Source organism: Ceratotherium simum, chromosome 16, assembly GCF_057802395.1.
Source record: "Ceratotherium simum simum isolate JZ-2026a chromosome 16, ASM5780239v1, whole genome shotgun sequence".
In the NCBI taxonomy this organism is placed as follows: Eukaryota; Metazoa; Chordata; class Mammalia; order Perissodactyla; family Rhinocerotidae; genus Ceratotherium; species Ceratotherium simum.
The window spans coordinates 44,890,542-44,913,283 of NC_141915.1; the positions used below are offsets into that span (position 1 = coordinate 44,890,542).

At 37.9% G+C, this 22,742-nt stretch overlaps 1 protein-coding gene across 6 annotated transcripts in view; it reads right to left on the reverse strand.

Moving 5' to 3' along the window:
• KANSL1 (KAT8 regulatory NSL complex subunit 1) overlaps positions 1–22,742 on the reverse strand; it is a 189,686-nt gene that overhangs the window by 125,784 nt on the left and 41,160 nt on the right. For all 6 annotated transcript variants that reach the window (XM_087441337.1, XM_087441340.1, XM_087441336.1 and 3 more), the window contains one exon: positions 17,608–18,979. In XM_087441337.1, the coding sequence (XP_087297463.1) occupies positions 17,608–18,896 (1,289 nt within the window). In that variant the 5' untranslated portion in view covers positions 18,897–18,979. The remainder of the gene's footprint in view (positions 1–17,607; positions 18,980–22,742) is intronic.

Here is a 22,742-nt window from a genome sequence, read left to right on the forward strand (position 1 = left end):
CTGATCCAAAAAGGACTGCATGGTGGGGAAAAACCCAGCCCCAGGAGTTAATTGCCTAAGTCAGGAAAGGTAAGAGAGCAAAAAATGTTCAACAGTCCAACAGACTATTTGATGACAACTTCAGATGTCTCGATATGCAAGGGCTGTTAAAGTGGCTTCAGTGCCCTGTTCTTGCAGCCAGATAATACTGCTCTCAACTACACGCCCTCTAAATCAGATGCTGCATTTATTTCCCTTAACTCCTAACTTTTGAAGTAGAGGCTAATGAACCCACCTAGATAAAAAAGATATCTAGGTTTTTTTTTTTTGGAGGGGGAGGTATAACAGTGATGAGGGAGAAGAGTAGAAAGGGAAAAGGGAAAAGACTAGGAAGAACAAAGCAGTGGCTTCGCTCACAACCTTTTTCCTATCTCAGCTTAACTGAGAAAGGTTGACTGGCATACAACCACATGTTTGAATCATATATAACTGGAAATGGGAGGGAAGGGGCTAATTGATTCTGATTTGTCCCCTGGGGGAATATTCCTCTTCATGGTTGTCTTTTAAGAATTTCTACTTTAAAGATGCAGTCTGACTCATCCATGTCCATCTTCACTGCAAAGCCTTAAACACTACTGGAATACAGTTAAAGTATATTCTTTCCTTAGGGTTAGTGACAAAAGTGAGGATAGGATGAGGAGAAGGAGTAAACAATCAGAGCAGAAGTACCCATATAACATGGTTTGTAAGATGCCTTCTCAAGATTTAATCTCAATTTTAGTTTCTTCATCTGTAAAAAAGACACAAAGCTTACTACATAACTGGAGAATGTTATAAAAAATTAAATAGCTATATTAAGTGCATTCAGTATGCAAGTTGATGTTTGTGCCCGTTCCCATCCAAAGAAAGATAAAGACGACTAATCCAGTGGTTTTCAACCAAGGGTGATTTTGTCCCCCAGGACACGCATTTTTGTCCTCCAGAAGACACATGGCAATGCCTGAAGACATATTTTGTTGTCACAACTAGGGGGAAGGAGGGTGCTACTGGTGTTTAGTGAGTAGAGACCAGAGATGCTGTTAAACATCCTATAATGCACAGGACAGCTCCCCCACAACAAAGAGCTATCTAGCACAAAATGTCAATAATGCCTATGTTGGGAAACCTAGCCTAAGCAAATTCATTTCTGGAAAACCACACAAACAAGGAAGAAGAGGGAAATAGAAACTATATAGTTCCTACAGCCTATAACAAATCTATTTAGAAGGTAGTCTGAAAACAACAATGCTACCTTACAGCAGCTGTTACTCGAATGACAAATGAAAATGTCATAAATGTCAGAAAAAGCTTGTAAATGTCAGAGTTTGTCCTTCCAAGCAGTATTAAAAAATGCAGAGAAAGTATCATTCAGAACCTATTAAATTTATTTTTCTAAATAACTGTAATAACATTCAAATCCAAAGTTACACTGTGCCAGTTTAACTTCTGCTCTCAATGAGAGCAAAATGAAGTGCTAGAGCTCTCAGAAAGCAATCTGGGGGTAAAAAAAGCCATTAAGATGATGATCTCCTTTGACCTCAGAACCAAACTTAACACAATGTGCAAAAGTACTCGCTACATAATGCTATAATTATGAAAAACAGATAATAATGTCCAACAATGGACATACACTCAACATCTAAATATCATTACTATTATGTATGTCCCAGACACTGGAATAGGATATAGGCATTTTACACACATTATCTCCTCTATCCTAACAAAAACCCCATAAGGTAGATGTTATAAGTCCCACGCTACAGAAGGACCTAACGTGCGAAGATCACAGAACCAGCAAGCCAGAATGCCTAGATTCAAATCCAGGTGGACCAGACTCTATCAAGATTAACCCCCACTGTGCTACACTGAATGCAATGAGTAATTGAGGTAAAAATTTGATGGAGTATTATAAATCTAGTAAAAATAATCATGACTATTTATTAGATACATAAAGAATTTTATATCTAGGGGCCAGCCCCATGGCCTAATGGTTAAGTTCGGCACATTCCACTCTGGCAGCCCGGGTTTGGTTCCTACACCACTCACTGGCAGCCATGCTATGGTGGTGACCCACATGTAAAATAGAGGAAGACTGGCACAGATGTTAGCTCAGGGTGAATCTTCCTCAAGCTAAAAGAGGATGATTGGCAACAGACGTTAGCTCAAGGCAAACCTTCCTCAACAACAAAAAAGAATTTTATACCTAAACTGAGAATACATACTTTTCAAATACCCATAAAAGGGTTAACGACTGACCATATAATGGGTCACAAAGATATAGTTCAAATTCCAAAAATCAGAAAGCATACAGGCCACATTCTTTGAACACGATGCTACAAAACTAGAAATCAACAATTTTCTAAAGGACAGTAAAAAAAGAAAAATTAGACTGGAAAATTTAACACATCTTTCTAAATAATTATGCTGAAGAGAAACCAAAATTGCTCTTATTTAGAAATGAACAATGAAGATACGACACACAAAACTCTTAAAATTTGGCCATAGAACTCCGAGAAAATGCTATAGCTATTAAATAAATTCTTATTTAAGGAAATAAGACAGGCTGAAAATAAATGACCTAAATATATAACTTAAAGAAGCTTTAAAAAACCCAAAGAAAGTAGAAGAAATGAATAAAGATAAAAACAAAACCAATGAAATAAGAACTGTAAACAAAAAAGTAAATTCAGTCAATATAATCAAAAGTTAGTTTTTGCAAAAACCAATTGATAAAGCAGAAAATTCTGTATCCAAGGGGGAAAAAAAAGCACTAGAAATGAAAAAGCAGATACATAGACAGAGTTAAAGCAATACAAATAATAGATCTATGGGAACGTTTTAAGAGATTACTAGACAGAATTTCATGCCAATAAATTAGAAAATCTAGGCAAAATGAGTAATTTTCTAGGAAAATGTAGTGCCAAAATTTGGTCATGAAGGAAGAGGTTAAAAACCTTAAACCAATAACCATAGGAGAAGTTTAAAATTTAAGCAAAGAACCACTCATAAAAGTAAAATGGCAACTAGTTCAAGATATGTTAACTGTCAAATTCTATCAAAACGTCAGCAAACAGATAATCCTTGTTAACTATTCCCGAGAGTAGAAAAAGATGGGAAGGTTCACCAAATCAATCTGAGCCTGCCATAACCACAGCCAATCCAAGAGTAAACTATAGGCCCTTCCAAGTTATAAACAGCGGGGAGGGAAAGCAGCCCTCCTCCCAAAAACACTTAACAAATCCCATTTGACAAATGTTACAAGAATAATACAGGGCCGACCCCGTGGCTTAGCAGTTAGGTGTGTGCGCTCCGCTGCTGGCGGCCCAGGTTCGGATCCTGGGCGCGCACCAACGCACCGCTTCTCCGGCCATGCTGAGGCCGCGTCCCACATACAGCGACTAGAAGGATGTGTCCCACATACAGCGACTAGAAGGATGTGCAGCTATGACATACAACTATCTACTGGGGCTTTGGGGGAAAATAAATAAATACTCTATCTCCAGTGCCTTGAAGAGCTCCTGGCAAATAATAAGCATTCAATAAATATTTGCTGAATGAATTCAAGGGTCAATCAACATCAGGAAATCATTTAAAGGCTCTAAAGGAAAAAAAAATTACTACCTCCACAGATATTGAAAAAGCTTCGATAATATTTCAATACTCAGTTGTAATAAAAATTCTTATTGAGTCAGAAATTAAAAGAACTTTGCCTGACCTAACAAAGGACAATTATTGCAAACCCATTGCACAAATCACACTCAATGGCAAAACATAACTTCTCTAGTGAAAGTCAGGACCCAGATAAGAAAGTCCTCTACCTCTGGTACTATTCAACTATGTACTAGAGGGTTCCAATCTATGCAATCAGAAAAGAAAAAGAAACACAAAGTCTAACAATTGAAAAGGAGAAAACAAAAATGTCACCATCTGTCAAGAGGTGACTACTCACCTAGCAAAATCAAATAGAAATAACTGAAAGAACTGCTAAGAGCAGGAAAATTCCGTAAGGCAACCAAATAAAAAATCAACATATAAAAATCAAGTTTCCCCACATACCAACAAAAAATGATCTCATTCTTAATAGCATTAAAATCTGTAAAATATATAGAAATAAATATAACAGAAAACATGCAAGGCCTATAGGAAGTACAAATTTTACTCTAGACATAAACAACCTCAATAGAGAAAAATATGACAACTTTGGAAGACCTAATGTTGTCAAGATGTCATGTCTCCAAATTAATGTACAGTCACAAAACAATCCCAATAAAAACCCCAACATGATTTAAAGGAAGCTGATAAACTGATTCCAAAATTCATATAGAAGATAATGAACTAGCAAAGTACCCTAACAAAAATATATATATAATTTTAAGTAAAAGAAGAGTGCAGTTACTCTACCAGATATTTAAAGCTATGGCAAATAGTATGTTATTACAGATAGTTGTTGAATACATTATATCATTTAAAGCTTTAGTAATTCAAACTGTGATACAGATGCAGGAATTGACATTGGATCAATGAAACAGAACACATTAACAGACACGTAAATGGATTTAGTTTACAGGAGAAGTGGCATTTCTAATCATAGAAAAAGGATGGTCTACTCAATCAACTGTTTACAGACAAATGGTTATCCATGGGCAGGGTGGGGGATCAAGTTAAAATCTTACCTCAAACCAAACACACAAAAAACTTTGAGAGATAAACGTAAAAATTAAACATAGTCACTCCTCTTATAGGGAAACTCTTCTCCAACAAAAGGCCTTTCACTCCAAATAATTTCATTTCATTTCTTTCCCTCCCCAAGTAATACCTCTTCTTGCTTCTCCTAGTTCCATCAAGTGTCTGCAAACTTACCAGGACCAAAATCCAATCACGTCCCCAAGTTTCCTAAAGTGTGTCATCAATGAAATATGTTAGATTTAGAGTCAAGAGCTCTAGTACAACATTGACTCTCATCCTAATAAGCTTTAGCACAGTCACTTGACCTTTCTGTCCCTGGGTTTCTCATCTGTAAATGACAAATTTGTGCTTATCTCCAAAGTGAGCTCTAAAATTCTCTATTTCATCAATCTTGCATCTGGACCTTCCTTGCCATTCCATGTCCATCGCCCTGGTTCAAAAGACTTTTACTTACATTTAGGCTACTTGCTTTTAAGTCTTGCCCTGCTCCAAACCATCCTATACCTCCAATCCATTCAGCCCACATCACTATCAAAGACTCTTTTATGAACACTTTAATCATGCCATTCCACATTAGTGATTCTCCACTATCCTTAGGATAAAATCCAAACGTGCTAGCTTGGCATTCAAAAACAATGTAACCCCAACTTACCCTTCCAACCTCATCTTCCACTTTCTTGAACCTTTTATCTCTGGAAGATACCTCTCCTCCCTGTGTTACCCAACACTACATCCTCATCTGAGGTCCCTCATCCTTGGACCTGAAACATTCTATTTCGTCTTGGAAACCTAAGTGTCATCCTTGATCCAAACTAAAGTTCCCTCTCTTCTCAGGTCTTCTGATCACTTTAGCCCATAGCAATCACTCTTTCCTCCTAAATTTCAGCATTGAATGCCTGTATCATTTATCTAGTACTGAGCATACACTGCCTAATTCTAACACTTCTTTTTCTACTTGAAGGTGGGGGGAAAAAATCAGTCACACAAATTATTCCTTAAAGGCAGAAACCAAGTTCTCAACTCTTCTTAAAAGTTTTCATCATTCCTTATTTTACTATCAGAGAAGTGTTTCCTTGCCCTTTTGGAGGCAAGGTTAATCTTGATGATAGATGATCCTGAAAGGCTAGCCTCCAAATAATTGAGTTATCTTGAAAATTGTTCTATTTATTATTCTTTGCTCAGAGAATTCTGGATCTCCTTTGCTGGAATTTCCATAGGGACACTTCCGACTACCTTCAATGATGACACATCTTAGTTTCTACTCAGACTATCAACTATGGTAACTCCTCTGAACACTGCTGAAGCACTATCCATTAAAGGAGTATAAGCTGTAGTTCTTAGAAGGCTGGTCAGCTAGGAAACACCCAAGAGCACTACTGTACCTTACTCTTCCATAAGTTTGTCAGACAATCTAAATGTTCATGGATGAAATTAAGGAAATTTATCCCATCTAGTAGTACCATCACACTGTCTATTTAGAGTAAACCAGGGAAGTGTAAATAATCTAATGTTGCTTTGGACATTAATGAAAATAATAACTTCCCGTACCTAATAAAATGTAAAACCAAGTATATACACATCCCATCAAAGTCTTGAATGTACACTTGCAAATGTCAGTCACCTCACACCTCTCAACTCTTGGGTCTGAGATTTACTTACTATCAAGTTATCATTTAGAACAAATTATGCAAAATTTCAATCAGGAGGACAACCACTGCACCAAGTAAACTTCCTGCAAATATAAAATTAGCCTTTCCACTTAAACTTCCAAGTCAAATTACTTCTGTGAATGCCTGAATGTATTCGCATAAGAGATCAATTTCAAATACAGCTGGGTAGAAGCAAAATGAGTTCTAAGCAAGCCTCACTCTGTTTTCATCTTACAAAAAGAAAACTGGCCTGTCTTCCAGCCTCGTGAATAAAGATTTTGCAAAATTCACTATGCATAGGGTGTGCCCAAAGAATACTTGCTGGAAAAATCTGCTGGAGGAGTGCCAGTTTAAAAAGAAAAACATTTTCACCCAGTTGGAAATCCAGAAAAACAGTGGTTGCAGCAACTCAGCTGAAAACTCTTAAGATCTGAAGAAAATGTTTCTTAGGAAAACCCCAGATCTTCTCGTTCTCAGCGTAAAATTCTATGAAAGGCAACTAAACGAATCAATGAAGGATTCAACTATGTTAACTTCATGCACCTAAAAAGCAATAACTGAAATTCTGCCTTGGATATCTGGAGTGTCAAAAGGCAACCAGTCCCTTATTTGTTCTATATAAATGAACTTGACAATCTCTAATAGTTTTTAATCGATTGTTTCTAAAAAAGAAACAGATATAAGAGAGAACTTATTTTTTTAAAAAACAACAGTGAACATTTTTTTAAATTATTCTGCTTATTCTGGGAGGAGGGAGAGATAGACGATTGTTTTTCATTAGAGATATTTACTTCCAAAGCATAATATTCCAACAACAGCTTTATTAAGAGAAATATCCACTTATTAAGCAAAATACCCAGGATATCCATCTGGTAAAGGCCTTTGTCTTCACTCTCTCACTGCACCCCATCCTCAGGATTCATACTGTGTAACCTTACTTTCTTCATTGCCAAAAGTGGAACACAATAAAAAATAAAACAACAGTTACTACAGGCACATACACTGGCACCAAGGTGCCTCATGAGAGAAACAAGTGAGCAGACTACTGTAGCTCTGCCACTAATTCCCTGATGGGACCCAGCACGTGGATTCTCTATGGAAATGCAGGCAGTGGGAACAACGTGGAGGGTCACCTGGCCACCCAGCATCCCTCAGCAAAACGGACAGTATGCCTAACAGTGACAAAAGCCTTTGCCATTCCGGCCTAGGTCTCATCATTACAAAACAACAGGCAACGTTTTTCAAAAAGGTATAATCCAGATTTTATAAGGGAGGATCTTAAGCCTAGGAAGATTAAAAGACAAAACTAAAATTAACAATTCTCAATAACACTCCAGAATTCTTTCTACTACATTGCTCCTTCTTTAGTACTAATCCCACAAATGCTAAGAAAAATAATAACCCACAGTTCATCCCTCAGGTTTTCTGGTGATTATCAAATCAATAAAAATAAGATATCAAATGCTAATCATAAATCTCATATTCAGGCAGTGAAATGACACAAATTCATGTAAGTAGGTGGAAAACCAATCAGGATATTCTCCAATTGCTATTTCATGCCTTTCAAGTTCTTATAGTAAACAGATTTAGCAGAAAGAGATTTCTTGAGGAAAATACTTTAATAAGTACTAAGTACATGCTTACAATTCATATATCAGCTAAGCACAAGGGAAGACTAAAGGAGAAAGAACATAAAATACTTTCATATCTTAAAAGATTTCTTTTTCCAGCAACTGGGGAAATAACAGGATTTTTCCACATAAGTTAAAATATAAATCATCCCTTTAGAATGTCAAAAATGTTTATTTTACCCATTTGATAGGGGAAAAAATATGAAACACGTCACTTCTCTGGATTATTTATTATAGTAGAGGAAAACTATTTAATCTCATCATCCCTCATAGTCAGTGCTATGCCCGTCAGTGTACTGTGCCATCAGAAAGGTGTCTAAAGAGCTATGTGCCGTCAGGTTGCTCCATTTCTCAAAACAGAATCTTCTTTCTGCTCCCTCCCAACCAGTTCAGGAGAAAAATAGGAGAAAGAGAAATAAGAAATAACTAGCTTTTATCTTCACCATGACCTCAAGCAAATTATTTAACATATCTATAGTCTGGGGTCTCAACTACAAAATGGGGACATCACCTTCATCATATCAATATTTTAAAGAATAAATAAGATACTAAATGTAAACCACCTAATATATAGAAGGTGTGATCAATACATATTAATTCCTTTGTTTCCTTCTCTTTTTAAAAAATCACTCCAGTCACACTTCCTAGATGCTATCTATGTCTGCCCTAGCAAAATGCTCTTCCTCAACCCATCAAACTTCTATTCCATAAAAGAAACGAGTAACAGGGTACTGCAGGCTAAAGGGCATATTTGTTTAAGTCACAGACCATTATACTTTTCCTCAAATTACTTCATATTACTATAATGTCTCTTGAATATAAAGTTAAATGCCATATTTTACATGACGTTTAGTAGATCTCTTTTCACCAACCAAGTCTAAACGACAATTTGATACTGTTGCCACTAATATAGCTAGTGTTTATGCCCAGGCTGTGGGTAAACAGCCTAGATTTCTTACTGGTTGTGTGACATTAAGCAAGTTACTTAAACTTTTCATTCCTGAGGCTGAGTCCGTGATGATGATATCTACCACATTGTACTGTGAGGATTAAATAAGTTAATGCATGTAAAGCACTTATAACTCTGCCTACCTCGAAATATTCAACAAATGTAGGCTATTATTTTTTCCCTATCAACATGTCTCAACTCTGTCATCTGATTAGGCAAAGTTGGTTAAAAATGTTGTTTCCTAGCTCAAACAAATCAGTTCAGTCAAAATCCTCCTGGGGTTCTGTGATCTCCCAGGTTTCAGACTAATTTAGTCCCAACGGTCCTAAGCTCTGTCTCCCTCAGTTGCTGTCTTCCCAGAATGCATCTCTCAAGTACCAGAAGAACAAATAGGAAACAGGGAATAAAGGGTGAGCAAGAAAATGGTCACTACACATATACAATATCATTCAATTCCCTGGCTCATGCCCTTTATTCTTTTAGGCAAAAGTAAAACAACTTATAAGAAAATTATCTAAAATGGAATATAACCCCTCTTCCTAGTTACCATTCCTCCATCTCCACGTTTCCCCCAAAATAATTTTCTCCGCAAGTCCTCTTACCTGAGTTCTGAATATAATCTATATAGTCGCTACAATGCTACTACATAGGTTGCCAGAGCAACCCACAACATTTACAATTTAACAACTTTTCAGTATATTCTGTTTGAGAAATAGACTCTCCAGATACTTTAATCAACTGAAATTGATTTCAAAGCAATTCCGTTTACCACTTTGATGCAAAAATCTTTCTTCATAATTATACAAATATAAAATCAAACAGGTTAAAGTTGCCACAAAGCCTTACTTAATGGAAATCAAAATTAATAAGATTTACTCTTTATATTTATTATATGAGCCCCTTATACTGGTTCAAATTTATAGAAACTCAACACTTTCTTTACACTGAATATATAAGCATAATTTTCCCAGATACACAATGGGAAACAGGAGAAAGACAATGAACTGGAAGACATGAAAGGACATAACCTTAGGCATGAATTTCTGCCTCCTTGCAAAATAATCTAGTCCATTCTGGTCTCTGTTTAGGAAAGGGGTAAAGAAACTAATTAAAGTACTATTCATCTGAAACAGAATGTGGCCCCAAGCTTTTCCTTTTCTAGTAAAACAATTTATTTTATCATGCTGATGGAATCTAATAGGGTGCTCTGAAAATGACACTGAAACCTCTGGGTATAGCCAACAGCCAAAACTGTTTGAAGGAAAATTAGTGAACGCCCATGCCCACTGTATTCAATAACCTCCCCCATCTGGCTCCTTCTCCATCTCAACATATCCATCCAATCCTGCCAAAAATCGGTGAATCACCCATAATACCTCTTCCTTTTCTCTCAACATCCACTCACTGCATCCAATCAATCACAAGTCACAGTCACCTTACTTCCAATATTCAATTCTCTCACTCTTCCCTGTCAAAGGCTGAGTCCACCATTCTCTCTTGCCTGGCTTACCACAACAGCCTAACTGGTCTCCCAAAGTCCACATCCACTCCACTCTGCACACAATAAGATGGGTCTTTAAAAAACCCAATGATACGTAGACCCTGTCAATGGCTTCACGATAAAATTTTAAACCTGAGGTGACCTACAAGGCCACCTGTATGACCTGGCCTCTAGCTACCTCTCTGGTCTCATTTCTCACCACTCTCTGTTATACTTTGCTCTGTTATTCAAAGTATCAAGCACCTCCCATTCCCAAGGCCTTACCATATGCTGTTTCCTCTGCCTGTAACACCCTCCCCTTCTTCGCCACCAATTCCTTTTCATCATTCAGGTCTCAGCTTCCATGTTACTTCTTCAGGATACTTGCTATAACATCCCCACACATCTTAATGAGATGCTCCTGATATGTACCCTCAAAGCACTCTGAACTTCTCTTCTGTGGCACCCACAACCACTGTAAATATATCATTAACTATGTGATTACTTGCTTAAATAATTAATCTCTCTTTCTAACCTATATTCCCCATGAGGGTAGAGCAGGGATTGTGTCTCTTACTCACTACTATATATCCCTGGCATCTAGCACTTCAGCACATAGTAGGCACTCAATACATCTGATAAATGAATTAATCAATTCCAAAATCACCAATGTAAGACTCTGAGCCCTCTCTGTACAGGTCAACTCCTCTCTCTCTGTTTACAGAGGATTACTCGGAAGCTCATTTCTTGATGTTTAACACTTGCTGTAACTTATAAGGAATACAGAAACCTTCATTTTGAAGACACTAGGAGAGAACTTGGACACTCATGAGCTATTACAGTTATTTTGTAAACTGAATTCTTATACTTACCCAAACTTGAAACTTCAATCATCTATGATGATCCCACTTTCACCACCCCCACACATCCACTGCTACTAAGTCCCATTAAATCTACTTCTGCATCATCTCTGGCATTCTCTCTTTTCTTTTTTACACTATATTCATCACCCTTACCCACATCACTAGGTCTCTAAAATATCCCCACTTTACCCACCAAAGCCTTATGCCTTTTTGCCTCGGTCATCCCTGTGTATGCTGTGCCTTCTACCTGTACTGACCTACCTCAGGTAGGCCACAACAGAAAGAAAACTTTCTATCAAAATCCTAGCCACTCTTCAAGGCTCACTTGTACTATCGCTTCTTTCCAATTCCATCAACCAGCTGTGATCTCTTCCTATTTCATTTGTATCACCCAGCATTTACCTTATATTACTATGTGCCAGGCACCGTTCTAAATATTCATCTTTGTCTTACCACGTCTCCACTGCACAACAAAACTATAAACTTCTTGAGGACAGAGACTCAATTTATTCACCTATGGCATCTCTTGTGTCTTACTCATTTGCTCATGCAATGAGTACTTATTGCATGATCACTTTAACATTATCACAAAAGAGTACTTTCAATTTTAGAGGATGAAAACACCCGTCACAAGGCAACAGAAAACATCTACTGCAACTACATCTGCAGATGGGCAACCCCCAAATTCCTGTTGCCTAACTTCTCTCCTTCAGAATCACATAAGAAGCACCACGAACAATTCTCACTACTTACACATCTTCTCAGAAAAAGGAAAGGGGAGGGAAGAGGGAGAAAATACAGAAGTTCCTATTTCTGCCAGTGGATGTCATATGCAGGCTAGCAGATTGTAAACAAGGGGCATTAAATCAGTGTTCAGCAAATAAAAGTTTACTCAGCTCTGAAGTTAACTTTTCTAAGAACACAATGGAATTATTCCCACGTATGTATCCCATACACTAAGAAATACAATAATCACTTTAATGGACTATGGAAAAAAAGAAACCTAAGGCATTAAAAGAATCAAAGCTCTAAGTCACAAAAAAACTGTTTTGTTTCAACTTACACCAGTGACTTATACGGACTTTTTGCCTCAGCTTCCCCAAATGCAAAAAAATGGTGCTGAGAACAGCTCCACTGATGTTACTTAAAGATAGAGTAGTCACAATTCAAAGTAGTTTGAGCCCTAGAAATCATCTAGTTCAATTCCCTCATTTTTATTAGAAATGTGGTTATATGATTAGCCCTACAGCTAGTTAGTAGCAGAGAAGGGTTAGATTTGAGGTCTTCTGGCCAATATTCTTCTCACTTCATCAATATGCAAAAGGGTAAGGAATAGGAAAATAAGGACAAATCAAGTTGACTGCCACCTTTGGCAACATCATCTGTGTATACTTAATAAATTCAAGTAGGAGCTACAACACAAAGCATTCCTAAAAAGCAAAAGCTACAAACAGACTAGTAATTCATTATACTCTGAAGACTTCATTAACAAATTCAAGAGGGTTAACTTCCCCAGAAGGAAAGGAAAGTCACTACAATCAAGACAACCCAAAATTCAAATAACTTCTTCAGAACTGAACATCTAGTTTATTTTTATCCGACCCTGACCTGAAACAGACTTCAGAAGGCTATCAAACAAATAAAACATAGGTTAGTGTAAATTAAACCAGAAATAAAAACATGAAAATGAAACAAGCACAGGGATAACAAAATGAAGCCAAGAATGAGGCCTAAAAAAGGTACAATAAGCCCTACAAAGCTTGGCCCTAAACTTCCAAAAGTCAACAGGGAAACAGAAACCAAGTGAACAGCACAAAATTATAGCATCTAGTTAATAAAAGCAGACTAAAAGCTTAGGAAAAAATATAATTATTCTTGGTTGCATCTCTTTCTCCCTGGGGTCCTTACAAAGAAGGCATTCTGTAATAGATGTATTTAATACATATAAAACAACATATATTTCAGGAGTCACAATGAAATGTTTTATGGGATTATTTTTATACTGACCCTCGAGATAAGCCTATAGTAACAGTTCAGAAAGAAAAAAAATTTTAAGGGAAGAGAGGTCTACATAATGTCCAGGTACCCAGAACGTTGCTGATCTAAGAACATGAACATTTAAGAGAATATACGGGGGTCCAGCCCAGTGGTGTAGTGGTTAAGTTCACGTGCTTCACTTTGGCATCCTGGGGTTCAGTGGTTTGGATCCCGGGGTGTGGACCTACACACCGCTCATCAAGCCATGCTGTGGCGGCGTCCCACATACAAAATAGAGGAAGACTGGCAACAGATGTTAGCTCAGGGCCAATCTTCCTCACCGAAAAAAAAAAAAGACAGTGAGCAAGAGAGAGAATATATGGAAAAAATTATTTTCTTAACAGCAAGTACTTGCTACAGAAGTTTATAAGCACAAGGGCCAAGAAAATGAAAACCAAATTCAGCAAAATGAGATATGGGTCCAGGAATTCATAACAAAATAGCAGAACAAAACTCTTAGAGAGAAAGAAGGGGAACATAAAGAAAAACTAAAGTGAGGAAGAGAGAGTACGCACATAACTACACGCACAAGCATGCACTCAACAGTTATATTACATACATACGAGATAACTAAATGCTTTTATTTCTACTTCTACAATTAAGAATATTAAGGTATTTATTGAAACATACAGCTTTCTTGCTAGTCCCTCAATCAAGAAGATGTTTAAATTCCCGCTTCTTCCACAGTGATGTCACTAAACAATAATATACGTCAAACCTAATATAACGCAGAATTTCCAAAGAAGTAGCTACCTGTACCAAGACAGGAAGATACATAAAACATTTTAGGAAGATTTTCCAAAAAGAGCTTAAAATAAGAAAGCGTAACAGTTTTAAAGCACACATAGGGCCGGCCCCGTGACTTAGCGGTTAAGTGCGCGTGCTCCACTGCTGGCAGCCTGGGTTCAGATCCCGGGCGCGCACCGACACAATGCTTCTCTGGCCATGCTGAGGCCACATCCCACATACAGCAACTAGAAGGATGTGCAACTATGACATACAACTATTACTGGCGCTCTGGGGAAAAAATAAATAAATAAATAAAACATAAAGCACACATAGGGGCCGGCCCCGTGGCTTAGCGGTTAAGTGCTCGCGCTCCGCTACTGGCGGCCCAGGTTCAGATCCCGGGCGTGCACCGATGCACTGCTTGTCCGGCCATGCTGAGGCAGCTTCCCACATACAGCAACTAGAAGGATGTGCAACTATGACATACAACTATCTACTGGGGCTTTGGCGAGAAAAAGGGAAATAAATAATAAAGTACACATAAAATCAATTAAACCAAAAATTAAACAAGAAAAAAGGAAAACTTTTCTAACATGTCTCATCTAGCGATATAGAATTTACTAACTGTAAAGTCTAATACAACGATAAACATAAAATTTGCCAAAAATTCAACAACATAAAAATCAATCATTTGGCTACTACTAGGAAAGAAGAAAAAACACAAATGAATTCTTGGTGAAGACTTGTAATTTTCACAGAACCATTCACTTGTAATTTAAGTAACATCATTTAAAAACTATTCATTTCAACAGTCTCCTCTACCTAATATTTTCATCATGGCTGCCTAGACTAAATCTAGCAACTTGATCTCCAGCAGAAGTACTTCAGCAAAGGAGTAAAGTATTAAACTTAAAAATTAAAATATTAATATTAAAGGCTACTGGAATGGAGAAAAAAGTTGAAATTCATCAGCTGGGTCAAGCTCCTGAAGAGTTAACTAACTTCTTATTCTAGGACTGAAGAATCATGAATGTGATTATGTGATTTTGGAGGGACTAATAAATCACAAAGAAAAGGCTTCTCAGTGTCCAAAGAACAACTTTTTTCTTTTTTAATCAAAGCAATGCCTCCACTATCACTTTCTGGCCCATTACTGAAAACCTTTAAAATACGCAGAAAGTCAACAGACACCTGGCTAAAATACAAGTCTTAGGAGTCAATCTGGCGACCCTGCTCATCAAGAACTTTAAAGTATGCTTTACTGGTGGTTTTAATTTAAATCCAATTATATCACAATGTGCAAAAAGTATATTTACTTGACAGTACTTTTAGTGCCAAAATTTTCCTTACTTTAATACGATCTGATGCGTAGAAATTCAACTTTTTAAAGCATTATTTAGTTGACTTAACTGCAAAAGGATTCAACTAATTCCAAAAAATTTCCTAAAATGATCCCTCAGCTGTCCTTATACTTCACACCCTTCTCATTAGTAAACCATTATGTGAGAAGAACGCCCACAACTAAGTAGGGAGTGAATGGACTAAGAGGTCTTTTCAAATCACTAATAATCCCACAGAATAAGAAAAGTTCTCTTAGGTATTCTGATTTCACTGAATTGCAACAGTTACCCACAACATTACAAAACTTAGAAATGTTTTCAATACAATGTATCCTGAAAACAATAAGCTTATAGATAGATGTTCTTTTTCTCAAATACACAAAATAAGTACATGAAATAAAATGCTTCAACTACAGTATTTGTTATGTGCAATTACTCCTAAATACCAAATATTCAACATTAACCAAGATTTTTTTAAAGCAGTGGTTTATGCAGCAAAGTCAGTGGGGATAATGCCACAAATACTGGCAAGCTGATTTAAGCTACTAATCCATTTAAGGAAAGACAACTATGTTACAGCAGTAGCAAGCCTCTGAAATGTATCTGCTTTAGATATGAATATAGAAGTGGACTCTTTTTGTGTGTGTGTGAGGAAGATCAGCCCTGAGCTAACATCCGTGCTAATCCTCCTCTTTTTGCTGAGGAAGACCGGCTCTGAGCTAACATCTATTGTCAATCCTCCTCCTTTTCTTTCCCCCCAAAGCCCCAGTAGATAGTTGTATGTCATAGTTGTACATCTTTCTAGTTGCTGTATGTGGGATGCGGCCTCAGCATGGCCAGAGAAGTGGTGCGTCGGTGCTCGCCCGGGATCCAAACCCGGGCCGCCAGTAGCGGAGCGCGCGCACCTAACCGCTAAGCCACGAGGCCAGCCCCCTAGAAGTGGACTCTTGAGCACAGTAAACTAACAAATGGTAATGGAGCTAGGTCTACAAGGAAGAAATTCAGCAAAATTATCTAGACTTTTGCTCTCAAAATAGAAACATAAACCAAAATTTATGTTTCAGCTACACAGTGTTATCCGTATGGATAATATAACAAAACCGAAAAAAAGGGAAATTTACTTAAGCTTAAAAGCATGGCCGTCTCAAAGAAGTCTCCAGTGAAAATCTTAGTCACCTTTTTACTACAGACAAGGAAAAACCAATTATTCAAACATATCCACCTATTTCAGCCTTCTCTAGTAATCCAACCTTTACAACATCCCTACCCAAAGAGGAAATGAAAGAGGATCTATTAGTCAACTCTCCTGCCCCTCTTTTCCAACTTCTCATAATTCTCTCTCGCCTAAGCCTAACATTTATAAGTAGATAAATGTGGACTGATTTATCTTTAAGGAGATATACAGTACTACTGCCTTGTTTATCTGTAAGGAGCCGAACACAGGATTAGAAAGGAAGAACATGAGTAAAGCACCTCTGGTTCCACCATGGCAATGTGGAGTGCCACGCAAAGCTTTCATAGAATTTTCCTCAAACCAACAGATTTGGAAAAAACTAGTAAGAATTTATCCCAAATATGTCAACACATTTAACTTATGAGAGAGAAAATAAAATCGAAATCTGATAAAGATGGGCTGTTTTAGGAAGAGAATTAACTTGTGAAAGAGGAATTGTGCTTGGAGGCAACCCATAAAATACTCTGAAGCATTTTCTGATTATTAGTCCTTAAAATGTAAGGAAATCTCAACCGTTAAAATTGAAGACTGGGTACATTCTCTGCTGAAAGCTCAATTAAAAGCAACTATAAATTCCAGCGATGTTAACTTAGGTCAACTAAACTTCTGTCCCCATTTACTACTAACAAAATCCTAAGTCAAGCCAAAGAAACTTACAAACATAGCCTACATACAGTTTCAAAAAAAATCTATTCACTCTGAAAGAAGTATGGGTACAGTTTTACAAATAGGATGTCTTCCAGTTTTTTCTTAATAAGATTTCAAAAGGAAATTAGCAGCTTTTAGCCTACAGCAACACTATACCAGAAATACCTTTCATTTCTTCACTAGCAGGTATATGTACCCACCTATGTACAATCAGGAAAAAGACAAACGGAATTTAGGCACCTATATACAAAAAATCCCATTCTCCCCGTGATAGGAATTCACCAAGTCTTTTCCCTCTGTTGCAACATTTCTCAAGAATGGCATTATGCATGGTTCTACTCACAGGGGTACGTGGCGCTGCTCAGGATCAGCCCTGGTCAGTTCTTCCTCTTCAATATCAGACTCTCCTCCTGAACTACTGTCAGTGACATCTGAATCAAATGCTTGCTCACTGCACCTCAAGTTGGCTATACCACTAGCTGTAAATCTCTCCAATTCTTCTGAAATTGAATCACTTTTCAGGAAGTTGCTAAGTCCCTCTGAAGTGATGGTCTCACTGGCAGCTTTTCTTAATGCAGCTTCAGCCTTTCGAGTTAGCATTAACTGGCTCCGGGGCCTCAAGGATTCCAAGTTTGGCAGTTTGCTCAAAGTTTTCTCTAAAAATCCACCCAGCTGATGCTGTATATGTCTCTCCACCTGCTTGGCTTGCACAACCTGTAAGCGCTTCTGTAACCTGCGGGCACGGCTCTCAATATCAGCCTGCCGCCGCAGTAAAGCTGTTATCCTTGTGTCAGAATCTAAAGCACTGAAACGAATGGAAGACGGGGGAGACTTTTTACCCTCTAACTTGACAGCCCCCAAGTTAGAACTGGAGTCTGTGCCAGGTGATAACCTACTGCTTCCTTGAAGTGCTGGCTGTTCCATGGAATTTACAGAAGATTTGTTTGCAGTGCTATTATTGCTAAATATAGTTGTGTGTTCTACATCAAGGCTTCTATGTGGAAGAGTGCAATTGGTCATACCCCTCTTCAAGTCCCCAGATTCAGATGCCACCACTTCATCCCCCTGAAGAGAAGATGAAGTGAGAGCTCGTTTTCCCCCACTGAGAGGACTGGAATTGTCATGATCAGAATGTGTTGAACTTTTAGTCAATTTCTTAGCCAACCCATTTACAGGTGCTTGTGGCAGAGCTGTCTGACCACTCGTATTCATGGTTCTAAGATTTTCTAAGGAAAACTCCAAAACTGGCTGTCTCCCCAACAGCTCAGTTCGGAGTTCATAGGACTGAGATAAGAGAGGGTGAGATTTAAGGACTGTCTGCTTGCTGAAGACACCTTGCAATTTCAATGACTCCTTTGAGGGAACAGATGTTACATCGGAGCAGAGATAAGATGCCACCAGAGGTTGCAGCTTTCCCAAGTCTTCCTTGGTAGGATTATTTCGGAAGTCTAAACTAGGATCCTCTGCAGCAATGGCTTTTCTTTTGGTTCCGTTGGCAGCAATAAGGATGTTGGCGTTGCCGTTATTTTCGGCACTGCCAGGGGACAAAGTGGAGGATGGGGGAGCCAGTTTGAACCGGATATGGTGTGCTTCAGCTGCTGCGTCAGTGAGAGCGGGCGCCATCGCAGCCATTCAGCACAGAGAGACAGGAAGTCCAGCCTCTCTCGGTGCCGAGGCCAGGTCCACGGCCCCTTACTGCCTCCCCAGAGAATAGACTAGAAGAGAAAGAAGAAAAGGAAGTTAGAAATACAAACATATTAAAAAACAACACACGTTTTTAATACAAACACTACTTGAGGCTGTTACCCACACTCTGCCTCCAGAAAAAAAACACTCTAACCATTCTAGAGACTAGAATATCCTTCATGGAGGGGAAATGGGCAAGGGAGAGACAATCCCTGCACAAGAGAAAGAATTCCACCCTTCTTTTTTCTCATTTGTTACCATAGATTGAAAGTAGCCAAAACAGAAGTTCCATTCTTTTTTCTTTTCTTTTTTTTTTTTTGTGAAGAAGACCAGCCCTGAGCCAACAGCCATGCCAATCCTCCTCTTTTTTGCTGAGGAAGACTGGCCCTGGGCTAACATCCGTGCCCATGTTCCTCCACTCCATATAGGACGCTGCCACAGCGTGGCCTGACAAGCAGTGCGTTGGTGCGCGCCAGGATCCGAACCCAGGCCGCCAGCAGTGGAGCGCGAGTACTCAACCACTACGTCACGGGGCCAGCCCCCAGAAGTTCCATTCTGAGAGAACTGCAGATTATTAACGTCAAATCGTCTGCATTTAAAAGAAAAATCTCTTTAAAACATCTTGAAATTAGTGGATTTAAAGCAAATGTATCAAACTAAACACTTAGCAATTAAACAGGAAAGAATTAGTAAGGAATTCTCTCATCCCTACCAAAAAGTTTGTATACCAAATGTCACAGGTCTGTGCATTTTTCTGGCCAGAGAATCCAGTGTTCATTAGCTTCAAACTTCTCTGCAAGACAGATCATACTACAAGCTTAACTGGATCACACCGGTAATATCAGTTTGCTTCATCAGTTTTCTTTCACTGTCCTCAGCACAATCCACCTCTCAAATTAATTGCCCAATGTGTCTCTTTTTCCCTTTACCCCAAACAAAACTTCTTGAAAGGGTAGTATAAATAACCTCTGCACTCCTAACTCTTCTATAATCTGGCTTCTATGCCCACTGCTCTGGCAAAGGTCACCGGTAATCTTATTATCAAATTCAATATTCAATGGTCAAGTCTCAGTTCCCATTCTATTTGATTTCTCTGAAGCATTAGGTAGCGCTGACCACCCCATTCTTGAAATTTTCCTTTCCTGATGTCCTTGACACCAAGGGTCCTTCTCCTTCCCTCTTCTCTCTCAACTCACGTCCTTGGCAACAACCACTAGTATGGTGAGGCCTCCTAACGCTGAGAAGAACTTGCTGAGCTGCACTCATCAACATTTCCACCTCTATGGTCCTCAAGCTCCCCAAAACTCAAAATTCACTTTCTTCTTCCAACACACTTACTCCTCATCCTGTTTTATTACCTCAGGTAATGGCATTGCTTTCATTTAGTAACCCAAGCTAAAAACCTCAGTCATTTGCCTTTTCTTCATCGCCTTTGCTTTATTTGGTCTGGGAGCAAAAGGAAATCCATGTAATGAACTAAGCCAGCTGTTCTTAAAGTGTGGTCTATGGACTTCTTGGGAGTTCAAAGACCATTTCACCGGTCCACAAGATCACAGCTATTTTCATAGTAATACTAAAATGTTATTTGCCTTTTTTCACTGTGCTGACATTTGCAATGAGGATGCAAAAACAAGGCTGAGCAAAACTGCTGGTACCTTAGCACAAATCAAGGCAGAGGCACCAAACTGTACTAATGGTCACTGGTCGTTGTATTCTTAAATGTTAAAAAAAAAAAAAAAATTAGTTCCACTTAATGTCCTTGATGAAATTATAACAATTACGAATTTTATTAAATCTCCACTCTTGAGTATATGTTTTTAAAATATTCTGTGTGATGAAAGGGAAAAGTACGCACAAAGCACTTCTGCTTTAAGAAGTCTGAGAAAAAGCACTCACAACTGAGTTGCAAGGTGAACTAGAAGCTTTTCTCATGGAACATTATTTTTACTTGGCAGAATGACTGACAAACTACGGTTATTCAGACTTGAGTAGTTAGCACACATTTTCTTGAAAATGACCAAAGTAAACCTGTCACTTCAAGGAAAACCACTGACGATGTTTGTTGCCAATGACAAAATCTGAGTTTTCAAGAAAAAAGAACTATTTTGAAAACTTGTATCCACCACCATGAGCTTAAACATTTTCCCAACACTTAAAAAGCCATTTCTGATTAGATTACTGCTGATATTAAATGAATGTGAATTTTTGATACCATATAAATGAAATGTGTCAACATTTGGAAGATCTGCCTAACTCAGTGAATGACCAAATGACCAATGCATGTTAGAAACTCACGCATGGGTAAAACCAAGTACAAGACAGACCAATGGATTTTAATGTAATAGAGTACGAAAAGTTCACTGACAGTTTTAGATTCCACATTGGAACAAATCTTTATGAAACTACTACTTGTACTGTCAAAGAATATCCACACATCTGTAAAGGCTATTAAAATACTCTTCTCTTTTCCAACCACATATCTGTGTGAGGCCAGATCTTCTTTATACACTTCAACCAAAACAACGTACTACAATAGAATGAATGCAGAAGCAGATATGAAAATTCAGCTGTTTTCTATTAAGCCAGACATCAGAAAGATTTGCAAAAATGTAAAACAATACCATTCACTAAATTTTTTTTGTTCTGGTAAAAGTTCTTTTCATAGTATGTAACAAGTTTGTTATTTTAAAGTGAATCAGTAAATAATTATTTTTAAAATTTCTCCAAGTTTCTAATACATCAGCTACTGATGATAACCCATAAAAGCTCTTCATGGTTCTCAATATTTTCTAAGAGTGAAAAGGTGCCTTGAGACCAAAATGTTTGCGAATCACAGAACTAAAGCAATCTCTTCCCCCCTCAAAAAAAAAGAGGGCAATTTCCAATTTGGTCAAATGTTTTTATCTTTAGATCAATACCAACATGGTAGGCCCCACAGGACTACACTAAGATTCTTTATTGTATGACAATTCAAATCATTAATATCAAAATATTTAAGTAAATGACAAAACATCCATACAAATACCAATACAAACAGAATAAATGCGTTTATTGCTCTATATAATTGCCAAACGTTTCTTGTTCTAAGATTGTATTTTAATGAACATCCCATGAAATAACTAGATTTCTGGGGCTTACAGAGTTTTATCCTTATGGACTTCCTGGCATATAGCATTCTGTGTGACAAATTGTTCTATGTCCACTTTTCCTATTTCTGATTTAAAATTTAATCGTTAATTCCTAATACAGCATAAACAGTTGTGTCATAGCCCAATTGACAGACGAACCAATGTAAGTTATTTGTTCAGAATACACTGAGTCAGTTTTATAAAACAAAAGCATTTTCTCCCATAAACAAAATTCACTCAGATCTTTCCCATCAATTCAATCTCCTCTTCTTTTGAATTGATATCAAGACACAGTTGATACTAGCAATGCAAAGAGGCATATTATCAGTGCCAGATGATTAATACAACATGTAAGAAGAGTAGTTGTAGTCTACTACCCAAGGGCACTACAGTTAAGTCTCAGCAGTGGCAGGAAAGAGCCTCTCTCTGGGGACCAAGGCAAGGACACAGATGTTACACAGCTTATACAAAACTTAGGAAAACCCAGGCTCACCCAGCACACATAAAAAGGGGTTCATAATTAACATTACACCACAGAAGGTACTTAAGCAGTAAACATTCCAAAGTTATTTTAGAATCATTCAATCCTTTAAAGATTTAAAGAAAAATTAGATTTAGACTTAAAAGTCTGCTGGCTCAAATCCCATCTCTCTCAAAAAGACTT